The sequence below is a fragment of the Pseudopodoces humilis genome, chromosome 24, assembly GCF_049639895.1.
Source record: "Pseudopodoces humilis isolate 2021_Gansu_Grassland_sample_001 chromosome 24, ASM4963989v1, whole genome shotgun sequence".
In the NCBI taxonomy this organism is placed as follows: Eukaryota; Metazoa; Chordata; class Aves; order Passeriformes; family Paridae; genus Pseudopodoces; species Pseudopodoces humilis.
This window is the reverse complement of record NC_142223.1, coordinates 6,025,219-6,045,970: the sequence shown is the minus strand read 5'-3', so window position 1 is coordinate 6,045,970 and position 20,752 is coordinate 6,025,219. Positions and strand designations below refer to the sequence as shown.

General features: G+C 46.0%; 1 protein-coding gene across 1 annotated transcript; it reads right to left on the bottom strand.

Moving 5' to 3' along the window:
• Positions 1 to 5,691: 5,691 nt before the first annotated feature.
• Positions 5,692 to 19,231, bottom strand: C1QTNF12 (C1q and TNF related 12). Its single transcript, XM_014259152.2, has 8 exons — positions 17,829 to 19,231; positions 15,331 to 15,450; positions 14,389 to 14,500; positions 13,144 to 13,331; positions 10,769 to 10,877; positions 9,913 to 10,003; positions 6,626 to 6,704; positions 5,692 to 6,087 (listed from the first exon to the last, which is right to left on the bottom strand). Exons 1-8 carry the CDS (start codon positions 17,991 to 17,993, stop codon positions 5,989 to 5,991), a joined length of 963 nt encoding a protein of 320 aa, XP_014114627.2. The 5' UTR covers positions 17,994 to 19,231; the 3' UTR covers positions 5,692 to 5,988.
• Positions 19,232 to 20,752: the final 1,521 nt, after the last annotated feature.

Below are 20,752 nucleotides of genomic sequence, written 5' to 3'. Positions count from 1 at the left end.
TCCCAGAATTCCTCATCCCAACCCCGCAGGGAGATTGATCAACTCCAGAACGATCAGGACAGGGAAGATGGGAGAGAATTAAGGATTTCTCCTGGGATTAAAGATTTGATTTATCCCTAAATTAAAGATTTATCCCAGAATTAAAGATTTTTCCCTGATTTTTCCAGCTTTAATGACTCCACGGGAGACTGGGCATGGGCAGGGAGGGAGGAGCTGCAGGAAAATCCTGGAAAATCCCTTTTTCCCTGAGCTGGGGGAGCAGGGGAAGCCCCCAGGGCTGCAGGAGGAGCAAATTCCAGCCCAACATTCTCATTTTTCCCGGGAATCAGCTGCCAGGGAGGTGCCAGAGATGCTATCGGATCTTTGGCACCCAAATCCAAACTGAAATTCCCAGCTCCCGGAGCTCCTGGAGCCAAGGAAAAACGGGAACGAAACAAATTCCAGGATTTGAGGGAGAGCTTGGGATTCTTGGATTTGAGGGAGAGTTTGGAATCCTGGTTCTGAGGAAGAACTCAGGATTCCAGGATTCCTGGTTTAAGGGAGAGTTTGGGATTCCTGGTTTGGGGCACAGTTTGGGATTCCAGGATTTGAGGGACAGTTTGGGATTCCAGGATTTGAGGGACAGTTTGGGATTCCTGGTTTGAGACAGAGTGAGGAAATAAACTGGGAAAAGAGGGAATGAACAAAAGCACCAGGGAAGAAATAAAGTGGGAAATGAACAGGGAGAGCGGTGAAATCCCAGATCCCGCTTTTAATGGGAATTGAAAGGAGAAACGATCGGAGTTTTCGGTGCTTCAATCGGCCGCTCAAGGGGAGCTCACACGAGCCAGGAGTGAGGGAAAACATGGAATATTCTCCCAATCCCACATAAATTCACCCGGAGTCAGCCTGGAGTGAGGCATTGGAAAGATTTCCAGAATGTGAAATTCCAAGAGAACTTCAAAAACCTCAAAACTGAGGGGAAAAAATCCAAGGAATTCCAAAACCAATGGAAAAAATCCAAGGAATTCCTGGTGTTTGTTTGGGAAGGGGCTGGATGAGTTTGGAATACTGGGCAGGAAATAAAGATTTCCCTGCAAATTCCAGCTGGGAAGGGCTGGGGAATTCTGGGAAGAGCAGGAATCCTGGGATAGCAGATCCCAGGACGGGAGGTTTCTGTGGCCAAGGGTCACCCTGACATCCTGAAAATTAATTCAGGAATGAATTCAGGCACCAAAATCTGGGATTTGGGGGTGAATCCGCTGCTTTGGGGAATGTCTGGAGGTCCCAAACCCCAAATATTGAATTTGGCTCTTTCTCAGCCTCCTCCCGTTGCCCGGGCTGGGATTTTCCTGACTGGAGACTCCGGGGATTGATTTTGTCATCACCGGCCTCATCCAGAGCTGCTGAATCCCTCACTTTTCCTGGATTTGGGAATTTTCCAGCTGCAGGAGTTCTGTTCATGGACCTTTCCTGCAGAGGCTCCATTTTTGGGTGATTTTGGGTCTTTTTTTTTGTTCTTCCAACCCATTTTGCCCCCTTTGAATCCCCCAGATCCACACAGGAAACTCCAAACTCCCCCAAATTCACCTGGATTTGGACCCAGGAAACTCCAAACTCCCCCAAATCTGTCTGGATTCGTTACCAGGAAACTCCAGACTCCCCAAAACTCCAAACTCCCCAGATTCGTCTGGATTCAGACCCAGGAAAATCCAAACTCTCCAAAATTCACCTGGATTTGGAGTTCAGAAAGCTCCAAACTCCCCCAAATCCAGCTGGATTTCCGTTCCCAGGAAACTCCAAACTCCCCAGATTCGTCTGGATTCAGACCCAGGAAACTCCAAACTTCCCAAAATTCCAAACTGTCAGAAGTCCATCCTGGCTGGAGCCGCAGTGAACGAGGAATCCACGGGAACATCCCGAGCTAAAAAACTCCTGAAAAAAACCAAAAACACCTGGGAAAAAAATGGCTCAAACGATTTTAGGGATGCAGAGGAAATCCCAGGAAGCCGAAGCCGGGATCATCCCAAAGGCCCTTCCCGCTCCTTCTCCCGGGATTCTGACGCCTCGTTCCTGCTCCCAGGGAAATTCCAGGAATTTGGATCGAGTTCTCTGCTCCTGCCCAGGGAGGTTTCAGGATTTATTCCGGATTTTTGGAGCTGGGAGAACAGCGGGAAAGCGCCATTAAAGGAAAGAATGAGAGGTCTGAAAAAAATATTATTAATTAACTATTAACTATCAACTATTAATTACCAGTCATTAATTATCAATAATTATATATGTTATACACTTTCTATTTTATATTTCATATTTTATATTTTATATTTTGCATTTTATGTTTCATATTTTAATAATAGAATAGAATAATTATAATTAATTTTCTTCTCCTGCCCAGGGAGATTTCAGGCTTTATTCCAGTTCTTTGGAGCTGGGAGAACAGTAGGAAAACACCCTTAAAAAAAGGAAGGAGAGGTCTGAAATAATTATTATATATAATATATATCATATCTCATATAACATATATATCATATATCATATAACATATATCATATATCATATAACATATATCATATATAATATATCATATATCATATATCATATAATATATATGGTGTATGGTAGATAATATATCATATATATAATATATAATATAGTATATAGTACATAGTATATAGTATATAGTACATATTATGTATTATGTATTATATATAATATGTATTATGTATTTTGTATAATATATATTATGTATTATTATTATAAAATAGAGAATTATAATATATAACTTATAATATATGATAAATTATAGATTATATATCACATATTACATATCACATATTATAGATTATATAATATATATCATATATAGATACAATTATATCTTATATATATCATATATATGTATATATATGTGTGTGTGTACATATATATATATATAAAATTAATTAATATACTTATAGTAATTATTATAATGATAATTCATTTTCTTCTCCTGCCCAGGGACATTTAAGGCTTTATTCCAATTTTTTGGACCGGTGAGAACAGCATCAAAGGGCCCTTAAAAGTTGGAGTGAGAAGTGAAAAAGCAGCATGATGAATTCCTAATTATTGTTTTATTCCTTCCTAAAAATTATTATAATTGTTCAAATTAATATATTTTGTATATAATATATTGAATTTATATTATTAGTATGTATAATAAAACTATAATGATATATATAATTACATATATGTATTATATATACTAGATATTATATATATATTATAATCATTAAACTATAATTATTAATTATAAATTATTAAACTATAATTATTAATTATAATTTTTAAATTATAATTATATATAATTAAACATAATTATTATATATTAATTTTAAAATTAGAATTAATATTAGTATTAATATTAGTATTAATGTTAATGATAATGATAATGATGATGATGATAATAATACAAATAATACTAATACTAATACTAATACTAATACTAATACTAATACTAATAATTTTCTTTTCCTCTCCAGGGAGATTTCAGGCTTTACTCCTATTTTTTTGAGCTGATATTTTAATTATATGTAGTGATATTTTGTGGTATTGAATGCTGTTTTGTGATATTTTATGATATTTAGTGATATTTAATAATATTTTGTGATATTTAATTTTATTTTGTGATATTTAGTGATTTTAGTAATATTTAACATTAATTATATTGTTGTAATGATATTTAAGTCTATTTAGTAATATTTACTTATATTTTGTGATATTTAGTGCTATTTAATGATATTTAATGATACTAATTTAAGTATATGATATTATTATATTTATTATTATATTTATTATATTATTATTATATTTAATGCTATTTACTGATATTTAATGATATTTAATAATGTATATTGATATTTAATGATATTTGTTTAAAGCTATTTAATGATATTTTATACTATTAATTTAATGCCATTTAATGCTATTTTGTGATAGTTAATTAACTTTAGTCGTTATTTTATTAATTAATAAAATATTTTATGAATGTATTTTATTAGTTTTATGAATCTATTTTATTAATTAATGAAATTTTCCATGCTCTTTAATGTGTTCTCAGTTTTCCAGTGCTCTCTTGCATCCCTTTGATACTTCCAAGGAATTTTTCCCCCCGAAAATGTGCTGGAAAAAACCGGAATTCTGCCATTATTGAGGGGCAGGAAGGGATTTAGAAACAAGGGAAATGTTGGGAAGGGAAATTCATGGAATTATGGAATACTTTGGGTTCCAAGGTTTGAAATCCACGGGCAAGGGATTTAAAAAATAATTAAAAAGAACAATTTTTGGTGAAAAGATTTTAGGGATGCAACAAGAATCTCCTGGAGGGCCAAACCTCCATCCTGAGGATAAATGGGAAAAATCAAATTCCCTTTTTCACCTGGAACAGCTCCGATTTGATCCTTTTCTTCCTCCAGCAGCTCCTGATGGAATTGATCCTCCACAAAGAGAGGAAAATCTCATTTTATCCCTTCCAATGGGTTTCAAATGGAAATTAAAACTAATTCCAAACCTGTTTTCCAGAGGATTTTTCCCCAGCTCTGGGAATATTTCCTTGCTACATCGCCCAGAGATGGGAAAACCTCGCGGCTCTGGGACTTCTCGGCACCAGAAAAAGGAATAAATGACATTTTGTGCCTTTCTGCTGGGGCTTCCTTGCACAAAGGCGCTGCAGCTGCTCCCAAATTCCAGCCTTTTAAGGGAGAACTTCCAAGGAAAAGCTGGAATCCGTTCTGGGCCTTGTGCCCTTCTGTTTATTATCGATTTGTCTATTTCATTTCCTCAGCTCGGGTGAATCCGTAAAATTCCAGGAAAAGCTGCAGAAGGGCATTAAATGAGGGGGTTGAATCCCAAAGACTTTTCCAGGCCTTGGGTAAAATGATGGAATGTTACTCTCACTTCCTCTTTTACTTCAGATGAGAGGGCCTGGAGCTGGGCCAAGCTCAGTCTCAAACCTTTATTTTGCACCCAGAAATCCAGAAAAAATTCCCTGGATTCATTTTTTTGTGGCACTTGAGGCTCAAATTTGGGCCTTTCCTTTCTGTTTATGAGGCTTTTTCACAAGAATTTCCTCAGCTCAGGTAAATCCATAAAATTCCAGGAAAATCTGCAGAGGGTCATTAAACAAGGGGGGGTTAATTCCAGGCCTTGGGTAAAAAATTCCATGGAATGTCATCCCTCTTTTACTTAAAACCAGAGGAGGGCCTGGAGCTCTGTGCCAAGCTCAGTCTCAAACCTTTATTTTCACCCAGAAATCCAGAAAAAAATTCCCGGGATTTGTTTTGGCAGCACTTTGAGGCTCCAAACTGCTCTGTGCCCGATCCAAGGCTCCCATTCCCACCAGATCTGCCAGGATTTGGAGGGATTTTTACCCAAATCTCGGCTTTCAAACATCAAAACATGGCGAGGGATCCGTGCTCCCCTTGGCTTTCCCTTTTCCCCACCCCGAGGCGCTGCCAGGGAGGGATTTGGATCCCCAAGGAAATCTTTGGATCTAAAGAACCACAATTAAAGAGTTCAGGCCTCGCATTCCTTGGATTGTGGGATCAAATCCCATGGGAGAAGCAGTTTGGCTGGAAAATCCCTGTCCCCTCCCTCCCCAGGCCCAGAAAAGAGTCACGGAATTCCTTCTGCTGTTTCCCACCTCAATCCTTCATTCCCAAACCCCCCAAGCAATCCCAACAAAAAGCCCGTGCCCGTTACAAGCGCTACGGTGAAGGAATCAAACAAGGTCCCAAATCTCGGCGTGAGCGTCTGGTGAAGCACAAACTCAACATTCCCAGCGGGATGGAGTCCCAAAGGATAACGAGGAATTCTGATGAGGACCTTGGGAAGCAGCAGCAGCTTCTGGAAGCAAAGCTGGAGGAGCTGGGAAAGGATTTAAAATCGCTGCAGGTACGGGGAGGAATTTCAAGGTCAAAGGGTGGGGGGGGGTTTCAGTCCAAACTCCAGGATTTTGGGAATTCCCCAAATCTGCTAGGCTCCCATCAGCATTCCCATGAAATCAGATCCGTTCTGGATGGTGATGGGAGCCCCGGCGCCGTTGTCCACGAAGATGGAGGTGTACTGCCCGGCCTGCAGGGAGAAGGGAGAAAACAGGGAAGAGCTGACACATTCCAGAGGAAAAACAAGGAACAATCCCATCGGGGCAGCAGGAATTCAGCCCAGCAGCCGGTCTGGGGTTGATCTGGTGGAGGGGATTTGGTGTCGTTTTTATGGAGCGAATCCTTCCTGCCTTGGCGGCTTTTTGGGTGAAGGGGAGGTGGGAAATTCAATTTGGCATCTTGGCAATGCTGGGGTGGAGCTGGGAAAGGGAAAGATCTTCAAAATTGATTATAAATTTATTAGAAATTTATATTAAAATCAATAACAATTTATTGGAAAAATTGAGTTGTTCATAGAGGGAAGCTGCTTCCTGTGCCTCCAATTCCAAATGAGAAACCCAAGTCAAGTTTTTCCTCCTGATCCTGCCCCAGGTGAGGAATTTCCCTTCCTTAAATTCAGAAAAAAAGGTTCCTAAATCCTCCCCCACCCCCAGGGGAGTGTCCAGCCCGACCATCCCATGTCCTGCCCAGAAATTTGGGGCAAAAATTCCCAATTTTCAGGGCCTCACCTGCAGCTGCAGCAATCCATGGACATAAATAGTGAAGATTTTGCTGTTGCTTTCCAGCCCAGCAATGACTTCCAAGGACCTAAAAGAAGAAATAAACAGATTAAACCCCACAGTTGTGTGTGGAAGGATAATTATCCCTCAATTTCCCTGGAAATCAGAGCAGCTGGAGAAAAAAGATGAATTTTGTCTGGATTTTTGATGTTTGGGAGGGTTTAAAGTCAGGTTGGAGCAAGCTGGGATGGTGAAAGGTGGCCCATGGGAAGATGATCTTTAAGGTCCATCCCATAATTCCATAATCCTGTAATTCCATGATTCCATAATTCCATTACTCCATAGTTCCATGACTCCATAATTTCATCATTCCATAACTTAATAATTTCATAATTATATTGTTTCATAATTCCATAATTCCATTATTCTGTAATTCCATTATTCCGTAATTCCATGATTCCAGCTGCCTTAAAAGTAAATCAGGAGCAGCTTTTCCTCACTGCAGGAATGATGGAAAATCCACAGAACCTCAGGACTTTGGACACAGAACTCAGCTGGAGGCAGGACTGGGAACCACCATTTCCCAGAGACTTTTCCAGGGTCCTGTCCTCTCTATTCCCACCCAGAGCAGGCACTGAAAATCCCTTTGGATCCACCTCCATCCCAGTTTGGTGAGCAGCACAATGGTTTGGATCTGTTCCAAAATTCCCTTTCTTTTCCAGGGATGGAAGGTTTATTCCACCCGAACCACGAATTTCCGCGTAAGAAAGGACAAATTTTGTAATTCTGGGGAGGATTTTGAAATCAGGGATCATGGACAAGCAACAGAAAAAAAAATCATTCCATAATTGTCCCACAGCTCAAAATCCAGGGAGAACGCCACATCAGCTTTTGGATCAGGGAGAGCTGCTCCCTGCAGAATTCCCAATTCCCGAGCCAAATTCAGGTGTTTGGGCAGCTCCTTGGGACAGCAACAACCAGCACAGCTCAGTTAAACTCGGTTTTAAGCTCCCAGCACCTCCTCCCTCCCTGCCCACCGTCGTTTTTCCTTCTTTTCCCACTTAAACCAACTCCTTTCCTCCTTTCTTTATTTCTTTTCCAGTGGCAAGTTCCAGCGTGTTTTTCCCAGGATAAGTGAAATGCGGGAGCCACTTGGCACCTCCTCAGCCGAGGCTGTGTCACATCCTGCCCAAATCCTGCCTGCAGTGGGGAATTCCCAGCGCTCCAGTTCCCATGGCTCATCCCAAAGCCCTGGGGGCTCTTCCAGCTCTGTGTGGGGATGGATGGATGGATGGATGGATGATGGATGGATGGATGGATGGATGATGGATGGATGATGGATGGATGATGGATGGATGGATGGATGGATGATGGATGATGGATGATGGATGGATGGATGATGGATGGATGATGGATGGATGGATGGATGGATGGATGGATGGATGATGGATGGATGATGGATGGATGGATGGATGGATGGATGGATGGATGGATGGATGATGGATGGATGATGGATGGATGGATGATGGATGATGGATGATGGATGGATGGATGATGGATGGATGATGGATGATGGATGGATGATGGATGGATGATGGATGATGGATGGATGATGGATGATGGATGGATGGATGATGGATGGATGATGGATGATGGATGGATGATGGATGGATGATGGATGGATGATGGATGGATGGATGGATGATGGATGGATGATGGATGGATGGATGGATGGATGGATGATGGATGGATGATGGATGGATGATGGATGGATGGATGGATGATGGATGGATGGATGGATGGATGGATGGATGGATGATGGATGATGGATGGATGATGGATGGATGATGGATGATGGATGGATGGATGATGGATGGATGATGGATGGATGGATGGATGGATGATGGATGGATGATGGATGGATGGATGATGGATGATGGATGGATGATGGATGGATGATGGATGGATGGATGATGGATGGATGGATGGATGGATGATGGATGGATGATGGATGGATGGATGATGGATGGATGGATGATGGATGGATGATGGATGGATGGATGGATGATGGATGATGGATGGATGATGGATGGATGATGGATGGATGGATGATGGATGGATGATGGATGGATGGATGATGGATGGATGATGGATGGATGGATCCATGGATGGATGGATGGATCCATGGATAGATCTGTGGATGGGGCCGTGCCCATGTCCCCAGGAAATTCCACAGGCAGTGTGTCCAGCCAGGTTCCCATCCCTGCTGCCACCTCCTTCCATCCCAGCCGTGCTCTGCTGGCACTGGGATCTGTCCCAGACCCGTCCTGATCCCTCTGGGATCTTTCCCAAACCCACCCTGATCCCTCTCCTGGCACTGGGATCTGTCCCAAACCCATCCTAATCCCTCTCCTGGCACTGGGATCTGTCCCAAATCCATCCTGATCACTCCCCTTGTTCTGGGATTGGTCCCAAATCCATCCTGGGATAAAACAGCCTCCAAGGAGATTCCAGTGGTTCCTGTTTTCTCCTGGACTTCCCACCCCTCTTTCCCCAACTCCTGAGGGATTTTCCAGAGCCCAGAGAAACCTGGGAGTGGTTTTTGATTTATCCCAAAACCCGATGTCCAATCCAGCTCCCAAAAAAGCCTTGGAAGTGCTGAGGGAGCCGCTCCAGCCGCAGATTTCTGGGATTTGGGGGGTTCAAGTGGCACCTGTGGATCTGTGGATTTGTGGATCTGTGGATTTCTGGATTAACGGATCTGTGGATTTCTGGAGGTGCTCAGGGTGATTAAATATTATTGTAAATAACAATTAATTTATAATTATTTGGCCATTATTTCTCACTATAAATAATAATAATTTGGGGCATTATTTTATGTTTAGGTGATGAAAGATTACTGGAAATAACAATTTATTAATAATTATTTGGTCATTATCAGTATCAATAATAGCAATTTGGGTGCATTATTTTATATTCAGGTAATGAAACATTACTGGAAATAACAATTTAGAATATTTCATAGTGATCAATTATAAATAATAGCAGTTCTTAGGTGATTAACACTGAGAGGTTAAAGCTCAGAATTAAAACAACACCTAAAGCCTGAGGGACACTCTGCAGAACAGCTCCACAAAAATTTATGATTTAAAATCCATTTTTGGTGAACTTCATCTTCCACAGGTGGCTGAAATATTAGGAAATATTAGGTAATATTAGGAAATATTAGGAAATATTAGGAAATAAATATGAAAACCTCGAGGAGAAGGATCCCAGATGCCCCTGGAGTGACTCACGTGTATCTGTGGCACAGGGACTCGATGCAGATCAGCACCCGCACATTGTCCCTGGCTCGGAGCTGCACTTTGCTCTTCAGCTCGCTGTGGTCTGGGAAAAACAGCAGGAAAAATGTCAGCATTCCCACAAATCCTGGAATCTGGGCTCCAGAAGGACACCAGCAGCCTTGGGATGGCTGCATTTGGGGCTGCAGAAGGTGCCAGAAGGTTCCTCTATATCTGATGGAGCCAAAGCCAACAGATCCAAGTGGATCCACCTCTGGCCATCAGTGACAGAATCTCTGGGATAACGGATTCCAAAAGGAGATCCAAGGTGGATCCATCAGTGGTGGAATCTCTGGGATAACGGATTCCAAAAGGGGATCCAAGGTGGATCCACCAGTGGTGGAATCTCTGGGATAACGGATTCCAAAAGGGGATCCAAGGTGGATCCACCAGTGGTGGAATCTCTGGGATAACTGATTCCAAAAGGGGATCCAAGGTGGATCCATCAGTGGTGGAACCTCTGGAATATTGGATTTTAAAAGGCACAAAAGGGAGGAGTGGGAATGTGGGGGAAGAGATGCTCCAGCAGGGAAAACCCATGGAAAGCCTGCCCGGATGCAGCTCCACCCCAACATCTGCATTTTTTCTGCAGGTTCTGTGGAAGGCAGAGCTCCCATGGATCAATCCCTGCTCCTCAGGGAATGTGGATTTTTGGCACACCCGGAGCAGCCTTTGGGGCTCCCTGTGGAAGGACCCAGCCCTGAGATGGTGGTGCCATATCCAGGTGTTCCCTGGCTGCTCTCCTGGCACTCTCCAGGTGCTCTCCAGGGGCTCTCCGGGACTCTCTGGGGACTCTCCAGGCAGCACTCACCGATGTGGATGTTGGCCGAGAACTGGTAGATGCCACCCACGGGGGCAGTGAAACGCCCGGTGGCCGCGTTCAGTCCCGAGCCCCGCAGGAAGGCGCCCTTGGCCAGGGGCTGCCGAGAGAAAACACAGCTAAGTGCCAAGGGATGATCCCAAATCCCTGGGCTAGTCCCAACCCCAAATCCCCGCCTGCTCCCAAATCCCTGGACTGATCCCGAATCCTGAATCCCAAATCTCTGGGCTGATCCCGAATCCCCATGCTGATCCCAAATCCCTGGGCTGATCCCAAATCCTGGGCTGATCCTGAATCCCTGGGTTGATCCCAAATCCTGAATCCTGAATCCCAAATGCACGGGCTGATCCCGAATCCCTGGGCTGATCCTGAATCCCTGGGTTGATCCCAAATCCTGAATCCTGAATCCCAAATGCACGGGCTGATCCCAAATCCCCAGGCTCTTCCTGAATCCTAAATCCCCAGGCTGACCCTGAATCTCAAATCCCTGGGCTGCTCCCGAATCCATCCCTGGGCTGCTCCCGAATCCATCCCCGGGCTGATCCTGAATGCTGAATCCCCAGGCTGATCCTGAATCCCTGGGCTGCTCCTGGCTCTGAATTCCCCTTTTCCAGAGGCACAAGCCAAAACCAGACATGTCTTGTCCCGGGCTGCCGTGCCAGCTTGGCATCCAGAGCCTCCCCAGCAGCTCCAAGCCAGGAAAAATTAGGAAGGAGTTGGGCATCCCACCCCTGAGGCATGGGAAGCAGCTCCCACCCTGGGATGGCTTAATTAGTCCCATTTTCCCTGCTAATTAATGAGGCAGCAGCTCCCCTCCAGCCCTGCCCATGCCTCAGGGCTGAGCCTGCCTGGCTGCCAAGCCGAGCTGCCAAAATTTGGGAAAAATCCAGGAATGCGGCTTATTTGGGGAAGAAGCACTGCCTGCAGTGCTGCAGCTGCCGGAGCGGCAGCAGGAAAACATCCCGAAGGACGGGATTGTCCCTGGCACATTCCCCCCTCAAACCCTTCCTGCCACCTCACAAACGCCCTCGAGGGCCTCGGGGACCCCAAAATCCAGGAGAACTAAACGATCAAATCATTATTTGGGTTTTGTTCTTGCTCGTCCTAAAATTTATGCTGCAAATTCAGGGCCCGTTTGCCGCTGGAACGGTTTCTTCCAAGATTTAATATCAGAAATTTCATATTTAACGTTAAATTTAGTATTTGGCAGCTTGTTTTGGCCATGATTAGAATGACTCTTGATTTAATGGTAATTCAGTTATAGAGGTAATATTGATTAGGTCATTAATATGATATTATTTATAGAATTTAAGCATCAGAGCTGGCTCACCAAACAAAATCCAGGATTTATTTGGGCTCCCAAATCTATAATCAGTGGTTTCTGTCTGCCTCTGACAATCTACGTTGGAATTTTACTTTGGATCCTTCAGATCCTGCTCATTCCAAACCCAGTCAAGTCTTCCTCCATCATTAATTAAAAGAAATTATAAAATAATTGTAATTATTTAAATCATTAAAATTAGAAACCTGGCTGCTCTTGGAGCTGGGATCACGTGAAAAACTCTGGGAGATCCTGCTGGGCTGAAGAGAGGGAGAAATCCTGGCTTGGGTTTGTCAGGAAGTGCCCACTTCAGCCACAAAATCATGGAATATCCCAGGCTGGAAGGACCCACAGGATCACGGATCCCTGCCCAGCCATCCCAAAATCCCAGCCTGGCGTCCCTGGGAGCAGCATCCAAACCCTCCCAGAGCTCTTGGGGCTGTGCCCATTCCCTGGGGAGCCTGGGAACAGCCCCAGCACCCTCCAGATGAGGAATCTTTCCCTGAAATCCATCCTGGAACAGCTCCAGCATTGCCTGGGTCCTGTCCCTGGCATGGAGAGATCGGAGCTGCCCCTTGGGAAGAGCTGCAGACCCCAAAAATCTCCTCCAAGCACCCTCAGCCCCTCTAGACCCTTCCCCATGGAGACGAGGAGGGTCCCCCAGGGTGGATCCAGCAGTGACAGAACCTGCGGAAAACGGGATTTAAAAAGGGGATCCAAGGTGGATCCAGTAGTGACAAAATCTTGGGAATATCAGATTTAAAAGGGGATCCAAGGTGGATCCAGCAGTGATGAACTTTGGGAATAATGGATTTAAAAAGGGGATCCAAGGTGGATCCAGCAATGACAGAACCTTTGGAAGATCAGAATTAAAAGGGGATCCAAGGTGGATCCATCTCTGGCCCTCCTTTGGACACTTTCTCCTGGATTTTTCTCTTCCTTTCAGCCCGAGAGGAGTTTCTGGGATGAGCCAGGAAGCCCCACAGAGCCGAGCAAGGAGCTGGAGCCTCTCCACGCCCTGGCTAACCCTGGAATTGCTCCTCACCGACTGAAAATTCTGCAGTTCCACCAAGGTCTTCTTGTCCACCACCACGTGGCCCTTGAGCTTGCAGTGGAACGCCTGCTCCACGCGCCGGTGCCACGGCAGCTGCTCCAGGGCCGGCAGCTGCTCCAGGGCCGGCAGCGGGCTGGCACGGGATGGAACGGCCAGGGAGGCTCTCTGCTCCATGGCTTCTGGGGAATGAAGGGGAAAAAGGGAATAAAATCTTCATTTAAGGGTCTGGGGAGGGCTGGAATGGCCAGGGAGGCTCTGCTCCATGGTTTCTGGGGGAAAAGGGAATAAAGGGAATAAAACCCTAATTTAGGGGCCTGGGGTGGTCAGGGAGGCTTGGTGCTCAGTGGCTTCTGAGGGATAAAAGGAACAAAATTAAATAAAATCTTCATTTAAGGGCCTGGGATGGGCCAGAATGGCCAGGGAGGCTCTCTGCTCCATGGTTTCTGGGGGAAAAGGGAATAAAGGGAATAAACCCCTAATTTAAGAGCCTGGGATGGCCAGGGAGAATCGCTGCTCCATGGCTTCTGAGGGATAAAGGGCAATAAAAGGGAATAAAATGAAATAAGATCTTCATTTCAGGCCCTGGGGTGGTCAGGGAGGCTTGGTGCTCCACAGCTTCTGAGGGATACAGGGAACAAAATGAAATAAAATCTTCATTTAAGGGTCTGGGGTGGGCTGGAATGGCCAGGGAGGCTCAGTGCTCCATGGTTTCTGGGGGAAAAGGGAATAAAGGGAATAAAACCCTAATTTAGGGGCCTGGGGTGGTCAGGGAGGCTTGGTGCTCAGTGGCTTCTGAGGGATAAAGGGAACAAAATGAAATAAAATCTTCATTTAAGGGCCTGGGGTGGGCTGAAATGACCAGGAAGGGTCTCTGCTCCATGGCTTCTAGGGAATAAAGGGAATAAAATTAAATAAAACCCTAATTTAAGGGCCTGGTGTGGGCAGAAATGGCCAGGGATGCCCAGTGCTCAATGGCTTGCGAGGGGAAAAGGGAATAAAGGGAATAAAATGAAATAAACTCCTTCTTTAAGGGCCTGGCCTATGAAGCCGTTGATGGGTTGGAATTCTGCACTCGGATCTCCCCAGCAGCCCTGGGGGAGCAGTTCTGGTTGCCAGGAGATGCTTTAGGGTGAAGCCGGTGCTGGATTTGTGCTGGTGCTTCACCAAAACAAAGCTTTTCCAGCCTTTAACCACCTTTACCTTCAATATCCTCCAAAATCTTTGAAAGTCTTTCACCTTTTAGGATCTCCTTGAACTCCTGCAGAAGAACTTCCCTGGTGACTTCAGCCCCGGGGGCTCCCGGAGGTCCCTGAGGCCCAGGAGGTCCTGGCGGCCCCACCAGGCCTCGCTGAGGGAACAAACAAAGGAAAATCTGGGATTAAAACCTGGGAATTGTGGAAAATCCTACAGTGACACCAGCAGTGTCAGGGGGGCTGTTCCCAGCAAATTCCTGTTTCCTCCGATTGCCTGCACAGAGGGAAATTGTTAAAGGAAGCCAAGATTCCTTTAGGAATTCCTTTAGATTCAAAATGCTGCGTGGTCAGGTGTCACTCAGCTCATTAATTTGAAATAATTTAATTATATCATTAATTATATTAGATTATATTGCATTGTATTATATTATATTATATGTATTATATTGTATTATATTACATTATATTATATCACATGATATCATGTGATATCACATGATATCACATGATACAATATTATATTATATTATATTATATTATATTATATTATATTATATTATATTATATTATATTATATTATATTATATTATATTATATTATATTATATTATATTATATTATATTATATTATATTATATTATATTATATTATATTATATTATATATATTTTTATAATTTATTATATTATTATTTTATTTTAAATTATTTAACAATCATTTGTCCACACCTTGATTAATTTATCCTTTGGGATATGTGGACTTTATCTCCTGGAAAGGAGAAGAAAAAGATGGATTTTATTCTGACTGAGTGGGAAAATCACCCAAACCAAGGCCCAGATTCCCACATCTTCTCTCCCAAGGCTCCGACTTCTCCAAAAACGGAGAAATTCGACAGCAGAAATGGAACCTTGGCACTCCCTGGGCTGGGAAAAGCTGGAACCCTGAGGATGAGGAGCAGGAAGGGGAACCGTGGAGTGCTGCTCCTACCAATTTCTTGTCTTTCCCTTTGCATCTCCTCTTGGAATTGCTGCCGTCGTCGGGGCGGTGCACGAAGGAGATCCAGGTGCGCCGGGGGTCCGTGATCCGCAGCTCGGGAGACTCCGGGAGCTGCTGAGACACCGGCACAGGGCTGATGGCTCTGCCTGGCCCAAGGGGTGCAAAAACCCAGCCCGGGAGGGATCGGGAGGAGCCAAGAGCTCTGAGATTCCCTCAGAAACCTTTTCCCAGCTGCTGGGATTCCCATTCCTCTGATAATCCTCAGAAATTCCATGGAAAACCCACCCAGATGCCAGGGATTGTTCCCTGTTGGAGCCTGACTGTTATCAGCTGGCTCAAACGAGAGATTGAAACATTCAGAAAGTCTTGGAATGCTCCCCAAATTCCCAATCCCGGCCGGCAGAGGGACAAGGGGGCCCAGAGAGGAAAACACGGCTCCCAGCAAGGCACAAAATCCACAAAAGCCACAGAAAATTGGGAAATGGAAGTGCCTGGCCCATTCCTGCAGCCTGGAAATGTCTGGGAGGAATTTCCCAGAGGAGCTCAGACACTGCAGGGCCTGGATCCCTTCTGGATAAATTCTGGATTGGGATCCTTTCTGGATAAATTCTGGATTGGGATCCTTTCTGGATAAATTCTGGATTGGGATCCTTTCTGGATAAATTCTGGATTGGGATACCTTCTGGATGAATTGTGTATCTGGATATTTTCTGGATAAATTCTGGATTTCAAGATTTCCTGGATAAATTCTGGATTGGGATCCCTTCTGGATAAATTCTGGATTTGGATCCCTTCTAAATAAATTCTGGATGGGGATCCCTTCTGGATACATTCTGGATTTGGATCCCTTCTGGATAAATCCTGGACCTGGATCCTTCCTGGATCCATTCTGGATTTGGATCCCTTTGGATCCGTTCTGGCTAGAAGGGATTTTTAATTGAGGGAACTCGGTTCAGTCTCTAATGTTGCACCCGGTGCCCTCCAAGGCGCCCCCAAAGTGAATCCAAATCTCCCAAAGCATCCAAAAGAATCCCGGGATCAGCTGGGCTAGGATCGCAGCCTGGCCCCTCTGCAGGGGCAGCATTGGAGGAGTTTTAGGGGAGAACCTCAGGAATTCCGCGAGGCCACAGAGCCCTGTGGCACATCCCGAAAAGCCAGCGGGAAAAGCCGCCCGTTTGAGGGGGAACGGGTGGAAAACGGGGACTTGACTGGGATTTTTTGTTTTTAATGGAATTTGGCTGGAGCAGAAGGGGTTTGGAGGCCCAAACCTGCCCAGCCTGAACCAATTACTCGGGATATTCCCGGGGCAGCGCAATTGTTCCCGAACTCGGGGATTGTCGGCATTCCCGGTTTGTCCCTCGTTGCCATGGCAGCTGCCAGCCCCAATGGCGCTGATCAAAGGCGGGCCCGGAGGTCACCCCGAGGGGACATTTCTGTCACCCTGAGGGACGTTTCTGTGTCACCCCATGGGGACATTTCTGTGTCACCCTGAGGGACATTTCTGTGTCACCCCATGGGGACATTTCTGTGTCACCCCAAAGGGACATTTCTGTGTCACCCTGAGGGACATTTCTGTCACCCTGAGGGACGTTTCTGTGTCACCCCATGGGGACATTTCTGTGTCACCCTGAGGGACATTTCTGTGTCACCCCATGGGGACATTTCTGTGTCACCCTGAGGGACATTTCTGTGTCACCCCATGGGGACATTTCTGTGTCACCCCAAAGGGACATTTCTGTCATCCTGAGGGGACATTTCTGTCACCCCATGGGGACATTTCTGTGTCACCCTGAGGGACATTTCTGTGTCACCCCATGGGGACATTTCTGTGTCACCCCATGGGGACATTTCTGTGTCACCCTGAGGGACATTTCTGTGTCACCCCATGGGGACATTTCTGTGTCACCCCAAAGGGACATTTCTGTCATCCTGAGGGGACATTTCTGTCACCCCATGGGGACATTTCTGTGTCACCCTGAGGGACATTTCTGTGTCACCCCATGGGGACATTTCTGTGTCACCCCATGGGGACATTTCTGTGTCACCCTGAGGGACATTTCTGTCACCCCATGGGGACATTTCTGTGTCATCCCAAAGGGACATTTCTGTCACCCTGAGGGGACATTTCTGTCACCCCATGGGGACATTTCTGTGTCACTCGGAGGGGACATTTCTGTGTCACGCCATGGGGACATTTCTGTGTCACCAGGGTGGCACCGAGGGCTGAGGGTGATGGGGATTCCCTCCCTCCTCACTGCCCTTCCCCTCCCAATCCCAAAACCTGCTCTCAATTCCCAAAACCTGCTGTGAATTCCCCAAACCCCTCCTCTATTCCCAAAAATCCCATGGAAACGCTCATCCCAAAGGATCCTGAACAACTCCCTGGAAGTTCTCTGCCGTTCCCAGCCTGGGGGAACCCCCAAAATTAACCCGAGCTGGAAGCAGCCGGGGGAGGCAGGAAAACATCCCGGGAATGTTCCGGAACGCACCTTGGGATGCTCCTCGCTGTTGGCCAGGGACGCGTTCCGGGGCTCGGGCGGTTCCTTCCTGCCCCTCCTGGCGCCGGGGGCGCGGGGCCCCAGCTGCAGGCACAGCTGGAGGCACAGCTGGAGACACAGCAGCACCCACAGCAGCGGGGCCCGGCAGCGCCCCATGCTGCTCCCCAAATCCCCAAAATCCCAACCAACCGGGACAGGGGCCTGGGAAAAACGGATCTGTGTCCAGAAAATCCCAATGAAAGGGTCAGGACCAAGGGAAAAACGGATCTGTGTCCAGAAAATCCCAATGAACCGGGTCAGGACCAAGGGAAAAACGGATCTGTGTCCAGAAAATCCCAATGAAAGGGTCAGGATCCTGGGAAAAATGGATTTGTGTCCAGAAAATCCCAATGAAACGGGTCAGGATAAAGGGAAACCGGATTTGTGTCCCGAAAATCCAAGATGGCCAGGTCAGGATCAAGGGAAAACCGGATTTCTGTCCAAAAAGTCTGAATTAACTGGGTCAGGATGCAGGGAAAACCGGATTTGTGTGTGGAAAATCCAAATGAACCGGGTCAGGATGAAGCAACCAGGTGTAAAATCCTCCAGGAGGGAATAAAAACTGGATCTGTTTCCAGAAAATCTGAACGAACCGGGTCAGGATCAAGGGAAAACCGGATTTGTGTCCAAAAAATCCGAATTTATTAGATCAGGATCAAGGAGTCAGCTGTAAGATCCTTTGACTAAAAAAACTGGATTTGTGTCCAAAAAAATCCAAATTAACCAGGTCAGGATCCAGGACCCAGGTGCAAAATGGTTCAACAGCAATAAAAAATCAGATTTGTCTTTAAAATAAATCCAGAATTGACCAGGTGAGAGGGATCCAAGCAGTCACCAACAAAAAAACCAGATTTGTCTCCAAAAAAATCCAAATTTACCAGGTCAGGATCAAGGAGCCAGGTGCAAAATCCTACAAGAAAAACTGGGTTTGTCTCTAGAAAGAAATCCAAATTAACCAGGTGGGGAGGACACAAGCGGATTTGTCTCAAAAAAAAAAAAAAAAATTCCAAATTTCAGGAAGTCCCAAGCAGCCGGGTGCAAAATCCTTCAAAAACACTCGGATTTGTGTCCAAAAAAATCCAACTTCCAGAAGGATCCGAGCAACTCCTCGGGATGGAAAAGGTGGAGATGAATTTGTTTGGAATTCTGGATCTCCCGGGAGAAGGAGCTGAGTCCACGGCGCTTCCCAGAAATCCCAGAGGCCCTGGAAGCGCTGCCGCCCCCGGGAGGGGCTGCTCTGGCCCCCAGACCCGGCTTGAAACCGGTTTTAAAGGCTCTCAGTCCCCCAAAATCGGGCTTGAAACCGGTTTTATTCTGCCCCCCTAAATCGGGCTTGAAACTGGTTTTATTCTGTCCCCCAAAATCGGGTTTGAAACTGGTTTTACTCTGCCCCTTCTGACCCCCTTAATCCGGCTTGAAACCGGTTTTACTCTGCTCACCCCAAATCGGATTTAAAACCGGTTTCACTCAGCCCCCCTAAATCGGGATTGAAACTGGTTTTAAAGGCTCTCAGCGCCCCCAAACGGGGCTTGAAACTGGTTTTACTCTGCCCCTTCTGCGCCCCGGCTCGGGTTTAGAACCGGTTTTATCTCCTGGAGCTGCAGAGATCCGAGCGCCGCGGGCAGAGCTGAGCCCGAGCTCAGCCGGAGATTTCCCCCACCCCATCCATTCCCTCTGGAATTCTGCTGCTCCGGGGATAATTCCTCATCCTCGCCTCTCGGCATTCCAGGGAATTGGAATCCAGGGAAACGCGAGCATCCCAGCTCAGCCTTGTAAGGAGAAAACAAATCCCCCACACCCCAAAAAAACCAAATCCCTCAAATCCCAAAAAACCAAATCCCTCAAATCCCAAAAATTCAGTCGGGGAGAAGCAAAACCTCCGCGGGTGTTCCCGAGTCCATGAGGAGCAGGTGAAGTTTTCCCAAGGTTTTTCCTCCTTTTCCAGCTTTTTCCTCCCTTTTCCCTAAGGATGAGCAGCAAATCCCGAAGCTGTCAGGGGGCAGAACCGCGTGGATTTTGCATCCCAATCCTCCTCCCCAGGCAGAATTCCAGGCAGAATTCCAGGTCCTCCCGAGGCTCTGACTCCTCCCGGCTTCTTCCAGCGCTCCTTTCCCGAAGGAGTTTCCATCAACTCCAAGAAAAGGAGAGGAAAAAAAACAGGGAAAAAAAAGAAAGGAGGAGGGCTCACATTCTAATGAGCTGTCAAGCCTCCTCTCCTCACATTCCCATTAAATTCCCAGATAATGGAGCGTGCCGGGAAGATTGGAATCAGCGTCCAGGCCCCGCTCCCGCCCCTTCCTTATCCCGGGGAAATCGCCCTTTTCCTGGGAAGTTTTAACACTCGCCAGGGCTGGAAATCTGTGGCTTGGGATAAACCCCCAGCAGGAGAGGGCAGAATTCCCGCTTGGATAAGGCAGAATTCCCACTTGGATAAGGCAGAATTCCCACTTGGATAAGGCAGAATTCCTCCTTGGATAGGGGAGAATTCCCACTTGGATAGGGGGAGAATTCCCACTTGGATAAGGCAAAATTCCCACTTGGATAAGGCAGAATTCCCGCTTGGACAGGGCAGAATTCCCACTTGGATAAGGCGGAATTCCCACTTGGATAAGGCGGAATTCCCACTTGGATAAGGCAGAATTCCCGCTTGGACAGGGCAGAATTCCCGCTTGGACAGGGCAGAATTCCCACTTGGATAAGGCGGAATTCCCACTTGGATAAGGCAGAATTCCTCCTTGGATAGGGGAGAATTCCCACTTGGATAAGGCGGAATTCCCACTTGGATAAGGCGGAATTCCCACTTGGATAAGGCAGAATTCCCGCTTGGATGGGGCAGAATTCCCACTTGGACAGGGCAGAATTCCCGCTTGGATGGG

Coding starts and splice junctions, on each gene's coding strand:
- C1QTNF12 (XM_014259152.2), bottom strand. CDS start 17,993: ATGGGGCGCTGCCGGGCCCCGCTGCTGTGGGTGCTGCTGTGTCTCCAG. Junction 14,501..15,330: donor AAGGGAAAGACAAGAAATTG/GTAGGAGCAGCA, acceptor TTGTTCCCTCAG/CGAGGCCTGGTGGGGCCGCC. Junction 6,088..6,625: donor ATGGATTGCTGCAGCTGCAG/GTGAGGCCCTGA, acceptor TTCTCCCTGCAG/GCCGGGCAGTACACCTCCAT.